This window comes from Pezoporus flaviventris, unplaced genomic scaffold (assembly GCF_033815535.1).
Source record: "Pezoporus flaviventris isolate CSIRO_AGI_PZ_B2104156 unplaced genomic scaffold, CSIRO_AGI_Pfla_v1 ptg000013l, whole genome shotgun sequence".
Taxonomy (NCBI): Eukaryota; Metazoa; Chordata; class Aves; order Psittaciformes; family Psittacidae; genus Pezoporus; species Pezoporus flaviventris.
Genome location: NW_026892561.1, coordinates 17,838,369 through 17,857,237, shown reverse-complemented (window position 1 = coordinate 17,857,237; position 18,869 = coordinate 17,838,369). Strand labels below are relative to the sequence as shown.

Below are 18,869 nucleotides of genomic sequence, written 5' to 3'. Positions count from 1 at the left end.
GCTGGAAACCGAGACGGATTTCTGGTGCAGAACAGTGGCTGGAGCTTCTCCATATCACACTTGGTGCCAGATGACACCTCTGTATCAACGGCTCGCAAAAGCTGCCTAGCTCCAGGAGAAGTGCTGTGACCTTGCTGGCTGAGCAGGTGCTGCTTTCAGCTGGAGGTACAGAAGACACGTGCATTGGATGAGAGCATCAAAACTGCGCAAAACAAGCGTGAACAGTGCAAATTTTGTCACAAATGGCATCAAACTGCAAGAGCTGGTGACTGGTACTACTTAAGTGAGAGCCCTGTGCAATGCTGCACTGGATTGGCCTTGACTCCTCTCAGGAGTCGGGAGAAGGTAACTAAGGAGGTTTTTTCAGAAGCATTTTTACCAAGGACAAGTTTTCTACAGGTGCCTCAGTTCCCTCTGACTGGCCATGCTGCTCCTCTGCCTGCCCACCCTTACGCAGGAGGACCTCCTCTGCCCCTGGGAGAAGGCCTCCGGTGGTAGGTGCCCTTGCAGCGTTTAGCACCACAAGCCGGCTGCTGGCGGCCTTCCAAACCCCACAGCCAGAGAGGTGCGAGGCCACCGCCGCTCCCTCTGCGGCCACAGCCATGACAGCGGCTCCGCTCCCACCAACCACCTCAGGCGGCCCCACCCCAAGCCGCCAACGGCCGCCGCGCGCCGGGGCCTAACCAAGGCCCGCCCCCTCCCGCCGGCGCGGTCGTGGATTGGTCATCGGAGTGTTGCTCGTGACGCGGCTCTGTGGCGGGGGAGTTGCCCGCCAGATTCAAGCTGAGGGGCCGTTGGCGGCGCGGTGAGGTGATAGCCCTGCGCCGGCATGGAGGTGCTTACTTTCCCTCAATACAGCCCCGACGATATCATCACTTACCTCCGCGGCCTCATCCTAACCGGCGCTGAGGCTCGGAACCTGGTCAAGGGCGACGTGTTCGGCAACCCCAAGGTGCGTGAGAGTGTTTGGAGGAGGCTGCGGCCTGCGGTGGTGTGGCGGGAGTGGCAGGAGGAGCCCATCCGTGGTAGTGTTCAGGGTCAGGTTGGACTGGGCTTTGGAGCAACCTGGTCTAGTGGAATGTGTTCCTGCCTGTGGCAGGGGGGTTGGAACTAGATGATCTTTAGGGTCCTTCCAACACAAACTATTCTATGATTCTAAATAAACTCTCTAACCAGGATAATAGGCTAGAAAGCTGATAATTACTTTGTTATGGTACCAGGTGCATGGGGGTTTGCTCTGCCTGTCGTGCATACCAAGAAGAGACAGTTTACATCTTATGTAGCTGTATTATGCACGTATTAATCATAATTCCATGAAATGCCTACCCAATTCTTGTTACTCATTGCATATGATAATTTGAGTAGATAAGGCCGTGGTGCAGGTGCTGTGAATTTGAGGAGTGGTCTCTGAGGATTGTGGTAGTCGACTGGGGAGAAATATCTCCACTCATTTTACCTTTATTATGGAAACCTGTTAGTTAAGAACATTGGAATGCTTGTTTAGTTTTGCCAATTAACTACATGTTCTTGTTTGGGTGTATTTACTACCCTGAGAGGCTCCTTTAGCTGTTTTCTTTTGCAGCTATTTATCTATTTCTCAGGCCTTATCAAAAGGAGAAAGACCCACATTGATTTGAAAGAAGACACGTGGTCCTCTTGTTCCATGCCCTCCTTATTTTGAGAGTCCTTACAGCCTTGCCCATATGTCTCCATAAACAATGAAATACTTATTCAATTTGGTATTAGGTGTTTCCCCAGCTTGCATGATCTTTGGCATGCAGCAATGCCCTCTAAGTGAGGTGATTTGTTTTTCTGATGCGGCAGGTTAGTCTTGTAGGAGTGACAGGATTAAACCTACAGTTTCTCTCTTCAGCTTGAGAGAAGCTTGCTCAAGTCTCAGCAGGAAGGGGGTGAGGGTTTGAACATGGACATACATGGAAGTAAACTGCCTGTCTTTCTCGGTTCTGTGGGAACTAGGTTAAAATAGCCACTGTTTAGTACATTGTCATAGTTTCAACAGCTTAGTTAATCACCTAATGCTTTTAAAACAATGCTGTAAAAAAAAAACAAACCCAAAACCCAGTCCCTCCCTGCTCCACTCCTTGTATCTGTCTGACTGTTCGTGTTAGAACAGACTTTTAGTGTCCTCAACAAAAGCGAAGTGACTTTAAAGTTGAATTGCGCTGTGTGGTTCCTTGTGCTGTTAGGTAAGTGCTTGTGCCTGCTGGAGGAGGAGGAGGCTGGTCCTGCTTGGTTAGGGAATGATGGAATGATTGTTTTTAAGAAGCGAGATTGATTTGAATTAATCATGGTTCAGTGCTGTAAATGAATAACTGGCTTGTAGGTATTTTCTGCCACTCCATTTTAGTAATATGATGAAGGGTGCCCTTGCTATGGGATTTATATGTGCTGTGACCTTTTTTCAGATTTTGGTGTCACCTGTTTTGAAAACTGCTCAGTGGGCAGCAATGTAATGAGAAACAGTGCACAGCTGTGGTAGGTAGGACTGTAGTTGTCCAGGCTGCTTGCTGTCTCTTATAACTGTATTATGAGATAGTAATGCTTGAACTGCAAACTATTGGAAGGTAAAACTTGTTAGTCTTGCTGGCTCTTCTCATGAAGACTTGTTAGTCTTCATGGCCTGGTCTGGAAGCCCTGAATAATAAATCATATGGAATAAACAGAGTATTTATTCATTAGGGACTGTAGTGATAGGACAAGGGGTAATGGGTTAAAACTTAAAGAGGGGAAGTTTAGATTGGATATAAGGAAGAAATTCTTTACTGTAAGGGTGGTGAGGCACTGGAATGGGTTGCCCAGGGAATTTGTGAATGCTCCATCTCTGGCGGTGTTCAAGGCCAGGTTGAACAGAGGCTTATGTGACATGGTTTAATGGGAGGGGTCCCTGCTCATGGCAGGGGGGTTGGAGCTAGATGATCTTAAGGTCCCTTCCACCCGTAACTATTCTATGATTCTAATACTGATTCATATCTTGTCTTCTTGCAGCTTGAAGTTTTACATATGATTTACATGAGAGTCCTGCAGAAAGTATGTGGAATCCGCCTGGAGCATTTTTACATGGTATGTCTGTAGTGGCAGGTGCAATGAAATGTGAAAGAAATAATTGCACATAATAAATTAAATGTTGACTTCATCTTCTCACTATCAAATTGGAAGTAGTTTACTGTTCTGTATATTGTCATTGCATGAGTGGGATCTTGGCATGGGTTGTTTACCAGAGGTAAACAAACCTGGGAGCATCATTTGTGGGCTGTTGCTGGGGCCTTGCTGATCATGTCTGAGAAGTTGCTTTGATCATTGTTCCTGGTGTAGAAGTTGGCTTCAGCTCAACATACTTGTAGAAACAGTGGTTTTGTGGGTGTGCTGCCTCTGGGTTGATTGTTTGTTTATTATTCATGGAAAGGAGACTCCCTTTTCCACTAGAGCGACTAGTGGGCATGAAAAGGAGCTCACTTACACTGTTGGCTGTAATGACAGGCTTTGTGGAAACCCCTCACCTTCTGCAGTTAAGCTGTGAAGTGGGTGCTGGAAATATCTGTAATGTCCAGGAGGGATTGGACAAGCTTATGAAGGAACATCATCTCTGGCCTTGAAAACATATACTTGCTCCTTAGGCATCTGTCTTTGTTTCTGTCTGGAGGAAGATCTTTGCTTTGCTTAGGTGTTAGACAGGTATACAAGGAAAGTAAATATTGCTTTTAATGTTTTATGATGTCCACTTTTCCATTAACTGAGAGGAAAATAAGGAGAAAGTGCAGCTGGATGTTAACTGTTACCTTGTTGATTAACAATTTATCTTCTGTCTGTGTTAAACAAGAACTGATTCCTAAGTGAGGATAAATAGTAATGTCTTATGCCATTTTTTAATAAGCTGAAATGAAAGATAATATATGCACAAGATGTCATTGCCTTGAAAGAATCAAGTTATTAACTGGGATACTAATACAGTATGAGGCTTAAAATATCAGAAATGGGTGGCAGTGTACCACTCCTGCTGCCTTCTGATTTCTTAATAAAACAGTTGAGTGTGTGAATTTCAGGATGTTTAAGGGAAGAGCTTTTTGGTGTTAGGTGTGTAATGCTGAGATTGTTCTTCTGCACCAGTTTTGAGCAAAATAAAATGGAAGGTTTCAATTGAATTCCAGAGTTTGTAATGTTGCTGCCTTAGTTACTATTGTCATCTTACAATTTGACCAGCCAAAACTGACACTTAAAACAGTCTGCTGACTAACTTGATGGCATTCTTCAGCCTCTAACCTGTGTTTCATATGGAGATGGGGAGACCATCCTTGGTGTTTAACCTCTTTGAATTATCTTATGTTTTGGAAACAGACCTGTGTAGTTTTTGTTTAAATATTCTACACTTATGCATTGACTCTTCATTTTTTAGATGCCACTCAACACAGGTGTAATGTATCCACAGATATTTGAAGGCTTTCTACCCGTTTGTAACCTGTATATTCACATGTAAGTAGAAGATGCTGCATCTGTTCAGTTGCAATTCCTTGTAAAGGTCGAATTTACCAAAAGTAGTGGGGCTTTATGCCTTTTTGCTGATGCTGGTTCCACTGTTGGTTCTGAGCAATGTGAAATTTGCAGTTGAACAGGGGACAGCTGTATTTAATAGACTAAAATTCTCAGCAGGCAGCTATCTTGTCAAAATGAATGTGTTAACTAAATAATCCAGCCTTGCCAAGATGGATATACTTTGGCTAGAAGGTCATCATAACGCCTAGAAGAGGGATCTTAAGTACCTGTTGCTTAAACTTGCTGCCTGAATCCTGTGTAGATTCTTTGTTGGAATGAGGTGAATGTTAGACTTTAAGCTTAGTTTCAGTTGTAAAGGGAGAATTGACTAACAGTTAAGTGTAGGAATTCCTGATTAGCATAAGAACTTGTTCTAGAGGCAAGCATTTTGTCTATAGAAAACTTTGTGAGATGATACACAAATTTTTAATGCTGATCAATGTGTGGAGTTCTACTGTGTGATTCTTATGAGACTTAATGTGGTCTGTGCTTCCTGTATTTATGCTCTGGGGTTAGAGGGACAAGATCCATTTTGTAGTAAATGGCTATAGCACAAAAGCAGAATAATGGTTATTGCAGATAAAGTTATATTTTGTTTTCCTTGCAGGGAGCGGTTACTTCCCGTGTGCCAGATTAATGATTTTCAAATTGCTGATGTGTTAAACCCAAGTAAGCAAGAGCACTGTAATCCTTGTGTTTCCTGGGGTGTTAGGTTTTGCTTGATCTCCAGGTGCTTTATCTCATATCGCATAGCCAGATGGGCATCTAGTATGGGGAACTGCTCATGGCTTTCATCTTCTGATGGTAGCTGTGGCCCCTAGACAAGTTGGTTCTAATGAACAGTTCTCCTCTTTATGTATGCTAATCCAGTTAAGTAATTGAGGGGAGTTTTGAATGCTAGAAGTCTGTTGAACTGCTGGCCTAGAGAGTGGACTGTGACATACTTGAAATGCTGTAAGAATAGATGATAATTAAAATTACCCTTGCAGCTATGGAATGCCATAGGATTTATTATGCTGATGCTTGTGTAGGAAGCGACTAAGTTTTTGTTTCACCCTTTTCAATACCCAGCTGTGGTAATTCAGGTACAATGCAAACAAAATAGAAAAGGCTATCCTGCGGAACTTTTGGCTCTCTACTGTCTAAGACATCCTAGACCGTTGTAATCATATTCCACAAAGTTTGCTTGGAATAGAGCCAAAGAGTTCATGCAATTCAAACTGCTGTCTTTGGTTAGCCTGAGAGTTACAGTGAGGTTCTGTCTTCACAGTTGTAGTTGAAGATTGGCACTCTTTCTCCCTGACTTCTGTTTTAGTGGGAAGCTGTATGTTAATAGGTAGTTTCTAAGATGCTATTTCTATTTGTTAAATTGCATAAATTGCTAGGACACTGTAAGTTCATAGTTTGGTGCTAGGTTTTGTGTAGTCTGTGAAACCTTTGCAAGGTCAGCAGGAGAAGAACTAATTTGGATTTTATGGTTCTGTAATTTTTGCCTCTTTGAATTAAGTTTTCAAACTTTTCCTAAGCAGTTGCAGTGCATGTGAAAACCAGCATAGTGATGGCTTGCAATTCCTATTTCAGAAACTAAGAGGACAGTTCGCTTCTTGAGTGGTATTCTCAACTTCATGCATTTCAGAGAATCCCGACGTGAGGTCTACTTGGAGTTACAACAGAGCTATGTAAGATTGGGTGCCATGTTGCTGTAGATACCTACTTAAAGATAATTATTATTAACCTAGAACTGGGAGCATGAAGGCTGTACTTTTTAACTGCATGTTTATGAAACACATTGGAATCTTAAATATAGCTAAGTAATACAGGAAGGTACCAGTTTAATATTACGTGAAATTTGTACAACTATATTGCATGTTATAAGCATACACAGCTATTGTAAATGGTTAAAGAAGAGCCTTTGCAAAGCTCCTAAGGAAACTTGTCAGTTTAGAAGAGTGGATGAGCTTGTCAATGTTGTAACAGTTTCTTTATGACCATGGCTAAGTTATTTCTTGAGCTATTACCTGAATTTTTTTTCCAGTAACTTATTTGATAGTTTAGCCTGATAAGCAAAGGTCTCACACCGTGAATTCTTTTGAGAAAAGATAGATGTACAGTCAGTGGACTGAGTTGCCGGTGTCTCCTCTTCTGAATATCTCAGAAGTTCATAGATGGTGCATTTCATGTGAAATAATGATGAGCAGGGCTCTAATAGAAGCCCAGAGAGAAACTATTTTCCTCTAAAATAAAAAGTTATCTCCGAATATTTAATTTGCAGAAAGCAGCTATGGAGAAACACCAACAACTGGAGACTGCAAATCAGGAGGCAGCAGCAAAGCTGGAGAAACTGAAGTGAGTAGGAGGAGTAAGCACTGTGAGATGCACTATGTGACTTTCTTGTTCAGTTCACACAGTCTGGACGTGCTGGGTAGGTGGGCTCAGGCCAGTTGTATGAGGTTCAATAAGGCTAAGTGCTGATGCTTGCACTTGGGTCCTAACAACCCCATGCAATGCTATAGGTTTGGGGAAGAGTGGCTGGTGGAAAAGGACCTGGGGGTGTTGGTCGACAGCTGGCAGTGTGTTCTGCTGGCCAAGAAGGCCAATATCATCTCTACCTGTATCAGAAACAGTGTGGCCAACAGGACTAGGGAAGTGATTGTCCCCCTGTACTCGGCACTTGTGAGGGTGCACCCTGAATACTGTGTTCAGTTTTGGGCCCCTCAAGTACAAGACAGACATTGAGGTGCTGCCTTGTACTGGAGCGGGTCCAGAGAAGGGCAACAATGCTGATGAAATATCTAGGGAACAAGTCTTATTAGGAGCAGCTGAGGGAAGTGGGCTTGTTTAGAAAAGGAGGCTCAGGGGAGACCTTACTGCTCTCCACAACTACCGGAAAGGAGGCTATAGCAAGGGGGGGGAAATGGCCTTGAGTTGCACCAGGGGAGGTTTAGATTAGGTATTAGGAGAAACTTCTTCCCCAAAAGGGTTGTCAAGCATTGGAACAGACTGCCCTGGGAAGTGGTGGAGTTTTTAAAAAATCTGTAGGTGTGGGGCTTAGGGATGTGGCTTAGTGGTGGACTTGGCAATGCTAGGTTAATGGTTGGATTCTCTCTCTTCCAACCTAAATGATTCTATATGGGGTGCCTAAAAAGCAACTGAGTAGTTAAGCTGTGTGATTTGACAGAATTGTGTGATAACTACTGGAGGAATGTTTACCTTGAGCAAACTTGACTTCTCTGTTGGTCCTTTTCTGACTATGGTGGTGGTGAGCCTGCCTGGGAAATAAGCTAGAAAATACAGAGGTGTTGCTGTTGGGTTAGTTTAGGGTTAACGGAAGTAGCTCTACTGGCGTTAGGCTAGATGAGTTGCTGGCAGAGAATAAAAATAGGTCTTTAGGAGTATATGGTTTCTTTGAGAGGATACTGTTTTTTGGAGGCTATGGTGAAGCCTTTTGCTGTTATACATAGTTTTTGGTGAGATGTCTTTGTCTGCAATAGCTGTAGGAAGGCCATCTCTAAGAGATGCATGAAGTTGTCTTCCTTAGTTATTTGACATTTTTGCCCCATCTTTTGTTTCAGGCCATTTAGTTCTTCTGCCTGTGTATTTGCATTAAGTTTTTTTTTTTGCTTGTGGATAATAGGATGAAGAGATGGCTAGCTTCCAAGATAACTTTCAAAACAATGAGTTTTTTCTCTTATAGCTGTTCTTGGTATGTGCTAGACAGGAGGTTCTGTAGCTAGCTGTAGGTCTACTCTAATACAAGCTGTTCAATGGCAAGTAATATGCAAATTTTGTAAATGAAAATCACTACAAAATTGGTCAAAGTGTTGTTCTCTTGTGCTTTGCTAAATGTGATCTTTAAATTTAGTTTTCTGTTATGCTTTGTCATGGTTTAAGCCCAGCTGGTAACTCAGAACCACACAGTTGCTCATTCACTCCCCACTTTCTTCCACCCGACTCCCAGAGTGATGGGGGGGAGAATCAAAAGAATGTAAATCCCACTGGTTGAGATAAGAGCAGTCCAGTAACTAAGGTACAATACAAACCTACTACTACTACCACCAATAATAATGAGAAGGGAAATAACAAGGGGAGAGAATAAAACTAAAAGGAGAAAAGGAAAAGAAAACAATAAACACAAGTGATGCACAATACAATTGCTAGCCACCTGCTGACTGATACCCAGCCTGACATAAGTGGTGATCTGGCCCTTCTGGGTAATTCCCCTCAGTTTATATACTAGGCATGACATGCTGTGGTATGGAATACCCCTTTGGCTAGTTTGGGTCAGGTGTCCTGTCCCTGCTTCCTCACGGCTTCCCGCACCCCTCCTCACTGGCAAAGCATGAGACTGAAAATGTCTTTGGTTAGAGTAAACATTACTTAGCAACAACTGAGAACATCAGTGTGTTATCAGTAACAACTAAAAAAATCGGTGTGTTATCAGACTAAAGTTGAAAATACAGCACTGCACCAGCTACTAAGAAAGGGAAAAATAACTGCTACTGCTGAACCTGGACCAGTATGTACCACTTCTTGCCAAAATATCTCTTTAGATTATGCTTCAACTATAGAATCTTCCAAGTAAAGGAGAATAAAATGTGTTACTTGGAGACTGTCTTGACCTGTTTACTAAAGTTACTGGTTGTAAACTGTTTGGAGAGAGTGATTGTTTTATCTACTGTGCTCTGTTGACCTGACCATAATTATGCTGAAACTGTCCAATATCTTCCTTTTTTGCTTAGCACTGTTCCAGTTGAACATCAAGCAGAGGTCAAGCAACTAACAGATAACATTCGAGAACTGGAACAACTACTAAGGCAAGACTATCGTCGAAAACAAGTATGATCTTGTTATACATTTCTCTCAAGTGCTGCTATGGCTTCTGATCATGGGTGTTCCTTATTTCTGTTTGTTGGTTTTGTTTTTTTTTTTGTTTCCTGCCCTTTACTTTTACAAAGAATAAAGGGGACTTTTCTGATTTGAAACAAATGTCATTGCAATGCAGTGTCTTGTCTAACACCTAGCACCTACCCTTCATTTCATTTTAAGGAATGTGAAACATACTGGAAATTGGAGTTAGAGCTAAATATATACTTTTTGTACTCCCTTTCTGTTTGAAATGCATAATTGCAATGACTTGGGAGATACACATCACACTTTTGAACAATAACATGAGTACATTTCCCTTTGTTTTCCCTATGAATTCAAAGAATTGGAACTGGAGGTGAGCCACGGCAGGAAATGAGGCCTAAGAAGGGTCAACAAAGGGAATGCCTAGCAAAAAGAGTAGGGTTGATTGCAGGGTAACTTTCCAGCAATGACAACTTGCCTCTAAGGTCTAATAAGTAACTTTTTCATCTGCTTCAGAGAAAATTAAAGAAAAACACAAACCCACAAAACAAAAATAACACTAATCACAGATTTGTTTGTTTGTGTTTTGTGGGTGGGTGTGTTGGTTTTTATTTTTTTAATTTTAAGGCATGTCTCTACTATTAATATTATTAAACATGTGACCTCTATTATTTGGGACCTTGCATTAACTTAGATTTTTCTCAGGAATAGTGACTCTTGGTGAAGAAGGTTGTGTCCGTATAATGCTGTCAGGGTTGGCACAGAATAAAACAAAGTAGTACTCTGTCTCTTATCCCTGTTCCTAGTTACTTACTGCTGGCTGTGTCCCTAGTGCTCCCACTGGCTTTTGTGACAATGTTCTTTGTCCCTGTCTTTTAAACCTTATAGGCTGCGATTTTGTTTGCCTAGTTAAAGCACTCCAAAGAAACCATAAATGGGATTTTACTTGTAGACAGTTCTGTGATAGAAAGGTAAAGGAGGCAGCAGTTGTAGAGATACTTATTTAAAGCTTGTTGATTTTTTTTTTAATTTATTTTTTTTTTAGACAGCTTTGCAAGAAGTGATTGCACAGAAGAAGTCAGCTATTGCAGAGAGTACCCGGAAACTGGTAAGTACACCTTTGTGTGGGGGTAGGCTGTGGCTTGCACCTCAGATCAACTAATAGATCATCTTTCTTTCTAGGATCAAATTATTCTTGGAGCTAGGTAATGTTTAGGTGGTGACTATTATTATATTATTTTTTTATTTTTTTAAACTGATTTGGTATCATACCTCCCTGCCCCAAAGTTTTACTGGCTTGTTTTGTTGATAACTTTAAATGCACATCTCTTCAATGTAAAGCTCTGTCTGTGTTCAGGAAGCTGACCTGTTAAAGGGCAAGAAATCTGGATTTCTAAGGTGGAATGGGCTTACTTTCAGTGCATAGAATGGTTAATGAGGCAGCCACTGACCTGGTGGGGATAACCCAGCAGGTTTTTGAGAGATTGCACAGGAAGCTTGAAGCTCTTCTACCAGATTGATACAGCTGTCTCTGAAACTATGCATAGACTACCTTGATTGCCCTAGGTGAGGGGTTCTGAAGGAGAGCACTGTTGGTAATATGTATTAGCTGGCAGGCCTTTTGTGGAATATTAGTTAGGCACTGTTCTTGTGACTTAGTTTTGCACCTGAATAAGCATGTTCAGGGAGCAAAATGGACTGTTTACTGCTTTGATTTGGAATATTAATGCTATTTAGGGGAAATTATATATATATTTTTTTTAAATTTCTGGACCTAGATGATCTTAAGGTCTTTTCCAACCCTAACTGTTCTATGATTCTAATAGAGAACAATTTAGAGAAAAGTATTTGTCTTGTTGCAAGACCCTGTCAAACCATGCGTCACAATTCCTCTTTGTTCACCTAGTTGCTGATATTGAAAGTGTGTTTCTTGTTGACTAGAATGACCTTAAAGTGACAATGGCTACTTTGAAAGAAGAACAAGAGCAGCTAAAATCAAAAATTGTGGAGAGTCCAGAGGAACTGAAAAATTACAAAGAAATGATGAAAGAGACTGTTAAGAAACTCAAGAGATCCAAGGTGAGGTTTTTCTCCACACAAGGAGGTATTCTATTAGAAAAAGCACATTTTAATGAACTGTCATAATCTAGAACTGGTGCTTGAATGACTTACACTTTTAGTGACAAATCAACAGTGGTTAGTCTGAAATTAAATCATCTTCAGAGAAAACTGAAAGTTGGTTGTGCGTGTGGCTTTTTTGTGTTGGTGGTTTGTGTGTTGTTTTTTTTTTGGGGGGGTGTTTTGTTTTTTGGTGTGGGTTTTTTTTTCTTGAGATTGCAGTCACTGCTGCTTTGTCCTCAATGAGTGAGTATTTATTTATGAAACCAGGTGTAGAACTCTTGAATTTATATTATATCTGTCTGGCTGTTTGCTCTCTAGGGTTGACAATATTTTGCAGCTTACAAACATCATGCTTGGATTTGGATTATATTCTTCATAGTATTTCTGTTGTTCATTGTTTCTAGAATTCATGTCTGTCTCCACTAGTATGCTGAACACCGAGTTATCTTCCTAGTTGTTTTGGGGTTTTTGTTTTTGTTTTTTTTTTTTTGTAGTAATGTCCAGTTTTGAAATGTTTGAATTTCATGATCGCTCATACATCAGTGAAGCTTGCGCCACTTTGTCTCTTAGCTAATTTTGTTCCAAAGGTGGAAGTGTTATTGCTTTAATTCCAGACATCTGTTTTTATGATGCTGTATGTAACTCTGGTTTTACCAGTATAGAATTTCTTTACTGTACAGTGTGGTTGTGCTTTTCTTTCTTTTTTTTTTTCCTGTCCTGAAAACTCTTCTAATAAGCTTGTTAGTTCAGTGTAAAACACTTGTGTGTCACTTTGTCTGTGCTTTACAAATAAATGATTCTTTTTACAAACTGAAGATCTTATTTCAGGAACTATTAAATACTACTTCTAGTGTATATTAAACAATGAGGGAATGGATACAAAAGTTAATATGCATTAATACTACACAAAATAATAGCTGAACTCTAAAGCTATTTATTAATAGTCTTTTCTCTTTAAAGCAAGAAGTTATTGAGAAATATGAAGGTTATAGAGACCTAGTTGAGGTTCTGCCATCATGCCAACTGGAGGTGCAGTTATATCAAAAGAAGATGGAAAGACAGGGAGCAAATGTGGAAAGACTGACCAGTGTATTATCGGAGGTTAGTGTTATGCAAATTTATGTCAGGGTGGGGATAAATTAATGACTAAGCAAGATAGGTGATTGTCAGTAAATGTCTGTTTTGAAAGTCCCCATCTCTCCTCTTCTCCAAAAAGGAAGAATTCGGATAACTTCAAAAATCTCATTCTTAAAAATGTCAGTAAAACATAGCTGTGCTCATGTACTATTGACCACTTTTAATAGTCAAAGCCTTTGTTGCCATGGAAACCTGACCTAAAATAGTTTGAACTGTCTTGGGATTATTGGTAGGAAATGATGGAAAAAGAGAACTGAGATCCAGTTTCTTCTGCCTAGAAATGAAGAGCAAAAAATTATTACTTCAGTAATTGTTATGGCTTAAATGCTTTTAACTTTATTACTAAGCCAGCCTTTTCCTGATGAAAAGTTTGTCACAATATAGTACCTTGCTATTTGCTACACGATTTTGAGATAATAAAATTGTTAGGAGTATTTGAAAAATGGTATGCATTCTTTTTGGGTATTTGTGTAGCATATGTTCAAATTGCCCTTAGCTAAGAGCTATAGCAGAACTCATAATTTCTGAAAATCATTCTAAGTGATGGGATCTTGTCCATGTGGATACATTTAAAATCAGATAAATACTAGGGAACTGGGATTTAACCGAGAGAATTTGTTAGCATCATTTACTCCAAAAGCAAGGAGTTAGTTCCAATCTTAGTAAACCAATAGGGTACACTATTTTGATTTCCCCTTCCCCTCCCTCCTACTCAATATATTACAATACTTCTGTACTCTAGGTCAGAGATCTGGAGGACCAGCTTGAGAGTGCTCAGATGGAGCTGAAAAAGGGGAAGACAGATGAAACATCCTTAAAGAGACTGGTCACTGCAAAACATGAGAAGCTGTCTACAGCTGAAATAAGGATAAAAAAGAAGCGTGAAGATGTTGAGCAATATAAGCATACTGTATTTGAGTATGGATGAATTGACATTTCTATATGATGCTACTTTATGTCTTTGTTATGTGCTACTAAAGTTCATGTCTGATACAAGCATGTAGTTTAGCAGTGAGAAGAAAATGAGTAATGTGGGATAGCTTTGCATGAAGACCAGTAATGCTGCAGGCAGGGACTTGGGGTCTCAAATCAATAATTGCAATGTGACTTGACAGCAATTCTTTTATTGGAGCACTAATTTAATTTATAATGCTTATTCTTGATTCTTTTATCTTCTTAAAGAGAATGTCACATTGGGATAATTTTCCAACTTATCAGACTTCAACAAAGCCCCATTTGCCTTTCATGAATTTTTCATAATTTCCCTTGCCACTTTTGCTCATTATCAAAGATGTTCAAGACCCATGGGGAAATGGGGCTCATATCTCAGAGGAGTATTATCCTGACATGATGCGTCTAAAACAAAAAGGGAAGTGTCATTTGATCAAAGCCTCTTAGCCCATCTACCTTCCTACCATATGCTGAAGGCAAGCTGCAAGGCAGTGTTTACAGCACAGCAGTTACTTTCTGCAACAGCAAACTGTAATGTTGTGGCTTCACTGCAAGATTAGAGGTGCTGATCTGTTATAGAGAAAGCTTATTATATAACTTTTTTTTGTGCATAGGTAGGAAGGGGAATATGGAAAACTATTGGTTAGGTAGATTAACTGTAATGGAAGAGAGCTTTTCCCACAGAGCTAAGAGAGTCAACTAAGATATAGTCACGTTAATAAAAAATTTGTATGATGTGTAGAATGGCAGCAAGGTTCCCAGGCTTTCTTTGCTCCTCTTCTAGTGTATTGCACCAGCTAAATAAGGTTGATTAAAAGCTAGTTTTCCTACAAAATAAAGGATGAAAATAACATAATCTAATGTTCTTTTATGTTAAAAGTTGCTGCAAATTTATCTCTTTGTAATGTGTTAGATATTTCCCTTAAGTGATAAAATTGAGTGTTTTATAAGCAAGAGGAGAAGGGAGGTAACCATGGTCTGAAAACAAGGGATTTTACTGGTGAATGAGAGAATATGTCCTGACTGTTCCCTTGATTTTAGAAGGTAGAAGTAGGTTATTGCTATATATGAGTTATTTGAGCCATTCTTTAGCAAAAGCAGCTGCTGGAGTTTCAACTGTAATTATTGTACAAATGCTTAGTATAAACTCGTAGGTCTTTTTTGCATTTTAAAAATAGCTCTCCTGTTTTCACACTAACAGCTTTGCTGATTATATAGCAGCTCACAGCTGGAGCTGTCTGAATTTACCTACAAGATGGGGAAATATTATTTAGTCTTTGTTTGGAATGCAATGAAATGATGGACATATGTAGATGCATGGGCTTAGAGCTTTAATATGGTGTGAGGTGATCTGGGGCTAAGGAAAATGTGTGACTTTCAATTATGCTGAAATATCAAGTTTAGTTATTGCTTCTAATGTGGTCCAGTGAGTTAGGCGGGGATCTTCATTGACACCTAAACTGTATTGACCTGCACTGCATTAAGCTAAGGCAGGAAGATGCAGTGTTCAGCTCTCTTTTAGGCTGTTTCCACTGCAGTCACTTGAGTTGTCTTGATTGGGAACAACTGAAGTTCTTCAACATGCTCCTCTAACTCCACTTCGTTACACTTGCACTTCTTGTACCTAAGTTCTAATGCAAGAACTGGACAAATTTCCAAGCAAGTAAATGATATATAACATTGCTTCTGGAAGCTGCTAGTTTCATGCTCATAAAATTTAAGCTTTATTTGTGGTGGGGCTAAGTTTAATCTGGAATTAGTCAAATAGCTCAGTACTAACTTCCCTCCCCCCTCTTTAGGTATTGTAACAGAGTTCAGGAGAAGAGGGATGTTGTATATGATAAAGTGGTGGCCATCCAAAAAGAAATCCACCAGACAAGGTTCAAAATCCAGCAGCTGAATGATAATGCTGAAAAACAAGAAAGGAAAGCTAAGGTGAGTGGTTTTTTTTGTTTGTTTTGTTTGTTTTGTTTTTTTTTTTCCCTAAAGGAATCCTACTTGGTATTATCAAAACTGATTTTTAACTTGGGCTGTATAGGTAAAGGATCACTTACTGGGCCTAAAAATGAGTAGGCCGTGCAGGTGGCAGTTTGGATGGATAACGGGAGGAAGAGTGCTTCTTGCTTGTGGTCTCACTGGGTTGCAAGGGCTTGTTCTTGTCTCTGCAGGCTATACAGGTGGCCCACAGAACTGGGCTCTGCAGACCAGAGAGAAAAGACTCTGGAATGTTGTGATTTGCCTCCCAGTGTTTTGGGAGGCAAATTTTAAACTTGTCTTCCCGCCAGTGCCCATAGCAGATATTATGCTAGTTGCATCATGCCAGTTTTTGTATCATGGTGCTCTATTTTTATTTTTTATTTTTTTTTTGCCTTGTTTGGCCTCTGGGACCTGACCTATGAGACTTTACATTTGTGTTGTAGTGATGGGCAGTACAAGAATCCTCTCAACAGTCTCCCTGAAATACTGGACCACTTGCAATGTCACAAACACTTTCTTCCTAGGCTTTCAGGAAGATGACTGTCCAGCTCAGCTTTTGAAAGAGACAGAAATCCTAATGGGTTTGGAGTAGGGGGTCATAGCCTGCCTGTAACATCTCATCCTATCTGTTCATTATTGAAGTACCATCCATGCTGGGATGACAATGGTGTCAGTCACAGTAGCAAAGACCTTGGTGGCACAGGTTATTGCAGAACGGGGTGGTAGCAGTGTGAATGCTGGGCTAGCGCTAGTTGTTTGACCATCTTAGTATTTTGACTGTTTGACTTACAACAGAATTGTGATATTGGGATTTTGCTTGTGACTGCTCTTATTCTTCTGGGGTTTTGTAACTTTCCTGTGCTCTGTTAATGCAGCTTCTTAAGTAAGGGATGAAGTATGTTTGAAGTCACTTGCGACCAACAGGCCACTCTCACTTAAATCCTTATAAAGCATAAATATTAACTTGGCTTGTGGATATTCCATCCACCTTTATCTCCTCTTTCTAGGAAATATGCCTACATCTGAAGGCTTGTTTGGAGAAGCATCATGACTCCCTCATTAAGACAGCAAAGAGTTACGCAGCCTCACAGGAAGATAAAGTTGCTGAACTGGAGAAGGGGCTGCTCAGAGTTCAGGCTTCTGGAAGCAGTTCATAGACCTGTCTTCACTTGTATTCCACCTTCATTATGTTTATCCTTGTATCTGAACTGAAGAGCTTGTGCTTTGTGGCATGGATAATTAATGACTTGATTTTTTTTCCGCAGTGCTTATAATTATTTAAAAAATAAAATGTTAGTTTTTGAAATAGTTGATATAAGGATATTTAACCCTCTCTCTCTTATGTCTTTTCCCCCTCTCCATTCTCTCCCAGCTGACTTTGTATAACGCGTTCCAATTTAAAAATTTTGGTTTGGACATTTGTAGGAATGTGTACTACTAGAAGGTCTGTTTTTTGTTTTTTTTTAATAGTGAAGGGTGGATGATTCAAGCCTGTATAGAGAATATCGTTCTGGTTTTGTTTAATTCTTCAACTTCTCTTATTAGCTAGAGGTGCTAGTAAGTCAGTTAGGGCCAGCAGGTGATCATTGCTTCTAAAGCTTTTACTGGGGCATCAAAAACTTTTAAGTTCTTGCTTTGAAGATTTTTCTTACATTGAAGTATGCAAGACATTTCAGTGAAAGTCTGTGTTAATCTGCAAGTCTTAACCAAGTACAAAGCTTCTCATACAGATTCCCCATTTCCATCAAATATAGTTTGTGTGATGGTGAGGTGTGTGTATTGTAACTTCGTGTTTTTCAGAGTTCTGTTATCCCAACAGTCTTGCAGTGTTGTGCAGCATCATCTAGTGTAGAGATCAAAGTTTATCTGCTAAGGCAGGTGATTTTTCCAAGAGCTAAATATGTTAAGTACATGCAAGGCACAGAAAAGTTCTTTATGGATTCCATACTCTAAACCACACATAGAATAACTTCTGGGTTTTTGTTGTTTTTTTAAGGAATGTCTCCTTTTGTGCTGTGTGTTAAAGCATTATGTTCTTCATGTGCAGTGTACTTCATTCCCTTTGCCATAGCATGAATTCTATCTAGTGTGATACAGATACTATCTATGGGAAGATGTTGCTTCTCATTGGCAGAACTTGCTAATGAATTTGATGTCTGTTCAAAACGGTATGATAATTTTTAGGTATTTCCAGACTTGCAATACTATAGAATTCCTTAATACAGATGGCAAGGGTTGTAAAGTGTTTTCCTTGAGCTTTCTTGAGATCCCTGCTTCTCATGTCAGCCTAGCTTATATCCCAGCTTGACAAGATACTTTCTTTTAATTTCTCAGAATTTTGGGATTGAGACTTTTTTTGGTGATGCCATAAAGATTTAAAGTAAAATCATGCAACTTGGTATTCTGTAAATATAGTAGTAATATCTGCTTTCTCATAAAGACTTGTTGGAGGCTGTGGTCCACAGCCTGGTCATTACAGCAGCTTTTGGGAAAGGTATTTCCAAAAACTTCAAGTAGTTACTGCAAGGGATTGCTCCAACCAGTAGATGACTTCGACAGGATAAACTTTTGCCTCAGGAAAATGCATGTAAAAATTCTTAGGCTAGAGATTATGCTTGTGAGGTCGGTGATTAGGAACTTGCGGAATAAAGAAAATGCTGGATTCTGATTCCTGCTCTCATTTTTGCAACACAGGCTGTTGGGTAAAATAAAAGGCCACAATTCGTGAAGAAATGAAATTTCTGATTTCTGGGGACAGGTTTATGTGTTTCCAGTAGATTCTGTGCCTTCAGAGTGGCCTATTGGTTTGTACCTAAAATACCTATAAATAAAAGCTAACAAAACCTAAATTTTATCTAGAGATAATTGATTTCCTAGGTGTGAGTCTACTGCTGCTTTTCAAGAACTTCTCATCTTGAACCGTATGGCAAGGCAGTGGGGGAGTGCTAGTGTGACCTGAATAGGAATGAAGGGATGATGGCTTTGCTAAGGTGACACAGCTCAATTTCCCTCAAGAGGGAAGTGCCATTCAAAATCTTGTTTGGGTTTTTTGGTAGTACTTCTGTACCAGAGCCCTCTGCAAAGGCCCAGATCAAAACTGCAGAAATCAAATCAACCCCTTTGAGACAGTTGTGAAATAACTGCATTACAGGTGGACATTTATCATGAAGCTGATAGAGGAGGATAGCCAGGCTAGACTTTGAATGAGGAATGAGGCCATTGCACCCTTCCCTGTAGTCTACCTGTGAGAATGATTGAATGGCAGTACCTGCTATACAGCTTGGTAT

At 40.1% G+C, this 18,869-nt stretch overlaps 1 protein-coding gene across 1 annotated transcript; it reads left to right on the top strand.

Moving 5' to 3' along the window:
• The first annotated feature begins 56 nt into the window (after positions 1 to 56).
• NUF2 (NUF2 component of NDC80 kinetochore complex) lies at positions 57 to 16,900 on the top strand. Its single transcript, XM_061451930.1, has 13 exons — positions 57 to 952; positions 3,007 to 3,081; positions 4,412 to 4,488; positions 5,156 to 5,217; positions 6,130 to 6,227; positions 6,821 to 6,894; positions 9,288 to 9,384; positions 10,442 to 10,504; positions 11,338 to 11,475; positions 12,478 to 12,618; positions 13,397 to 13,572; positions 15,405 to 15,540; positions 16,590 to 16,900. Exons 1-13 carry the CDS (start codon positions 830 to 832, stop codon positions 16,737 to 16,739), a joined length of 1,410 nt encoding a protein of 469 aa, XP_061307914.1. The 5' UTR covers positions 57 to 829; the 3' UTR covers positions 16,740 to 16,900.
• The last annotated feature ends 1,969 nt before the right edge of the window (positions 16,901 to 18,869 follow it).